The sequence below is a fragment of the Aphanomyces astaci genome (genome assembly GCF_000520075.1).
Source record: "Aphanomyces astaci strain APO3 unplaced genomic scaffold supercont1.595, whole genome shotgun sequence".
NCBI classification, from domain to species: domain Eukaryota; phylum Oomycota; class Saprolegniomycetes; order Saprolegniales; family Verrucalvaceae; genus Aphanomyces; species Aphanomyces astaci.
The window spans coordinates 1-1,290 of record NW_009798858.1 but is presented as its reverse complement, the minus strand read 5'-3'; the positions used below and the strand labels follow the sequence as shown (position 1 = coordinate 1,290).

The window sequence follows — 1,290 nt, the reverse complement described above, 5'->3', positions numbered from 1 at the left end:
TCAACACATTTCGGAGATTCAGGCACCTCTATCTCACAAACTTTGCTGAGGTAGATACATCGTCGATGCCGATAAACATCCGGATGATAAAACAATTGATGACCATTCCTTCACTTCGATTCCAGCCATGTCAACAATCGACAGCCCAGCCAACCCAGTCCTACAAGTCGACGACGCCCAATCCCGTCCCGGCAAGTTCAACTGCTTCCACGACATCTAGTTGCTCAAGCAAGTCAACTTGTCGAAGCCATGGGAAGCGGGCTACGACAAGGTGATGGCGGCATGGGTTGAAGTCTGTCGGGAAGTGAATCGCATCCCTGGATACAAGATCAACAAGAAACCCGAAGGCCTCAAGACCCGGTTTGATCTGCTGATCAAGACGCACTGTGAAGGCGAGGTGGCTTCGATGCGCAAGTCCGGTACCAGCGAGGATTATACCGAAAAAGATCTCCTGCTGACGGACATCAAGGCCCGCATGGATGACTTCGATGAAACCGCAGCTGCCCGGAAGGACAACGTCAAGCGCAAGATCGACAGCATTGTGAACTCTGGGGCGTTGATGCGGCGCATGGCAATGGGAAATCTCGACGCCCAGGGTGACGAAAAGGATGAAACGCCAAGGAAGAAAAAGAAGAATCAAGCCCCAAGTCTTTCATGTTTAATGGATACCATTAAGCATGGGATCAACGAAAAGGTAAAACGAGAGGCTAAGCATGCTGAACTTCTAGAAGAGCGCCTCACCTTTGACACGGCCCAAGCACAACGGCACGAGAAGCCACACCAGGACCATCAACTAATCATGCAACAATTGCTGGCAAGTCTCATAAAAAAATAGGAACAATAATTTGAATTCCTAAAATACCTGAAATGTTTGCTATCTTAAGGCTTAATCGACACTATGTGTGATGATGTTATGGCTCACAATAATAATATATCGAGGGTTGTTTCGGAGGCTTGACGTCAATGGGGCAAAGATCACCGACGGAGCACACAAGGGGATGTTCGGGGTGTTCGGGGAAGACAAGCAACTCAGGGAACCCGGGGAAAGCCGGGGTAGCTGGGAAGGTCGGGAACACAGGGGGTTGAGCAGTCGACTCAGGGAACCCGGGGAATGCGGGGTGACCTGGGTAGACTGGGAGACGTGGGGACCCGGGGTAGTCGGGGGTCGCGGGGAAGTCGGGTCGAGTTCGCCGCGGGTGGAGTCGAGGGTGACTCCGAGGATATGCAAGGAGTATAGAGCGACGCGCCGTGGATAAATCCAGCAACAAGCCACCACACACACACGTAGAC

At 51.9% G+C, this 1,290-nt stretch overlaps 1 protein-coding gene across 1 annotated transcript; it reads left to right on the top strand.

The window, feature by feature from the left end:
- Window positions 1-220: 220 nt before the first annotated feature.
- On the top strand, window positions 221-818 carry H257_19436 (hypothetical protein; the record flags this gene model as incomplete). Its single annotated transcript, XM_009848580.1, has 1 exon — window positions 221-818. A coding segment is annotated over one exon (597 nt), but the record flags the coding sequence as incomplete, so codon positions are not given.
- Between the last annotated feature and the right edge of the window lie 472 nt (window positions 819-1,290).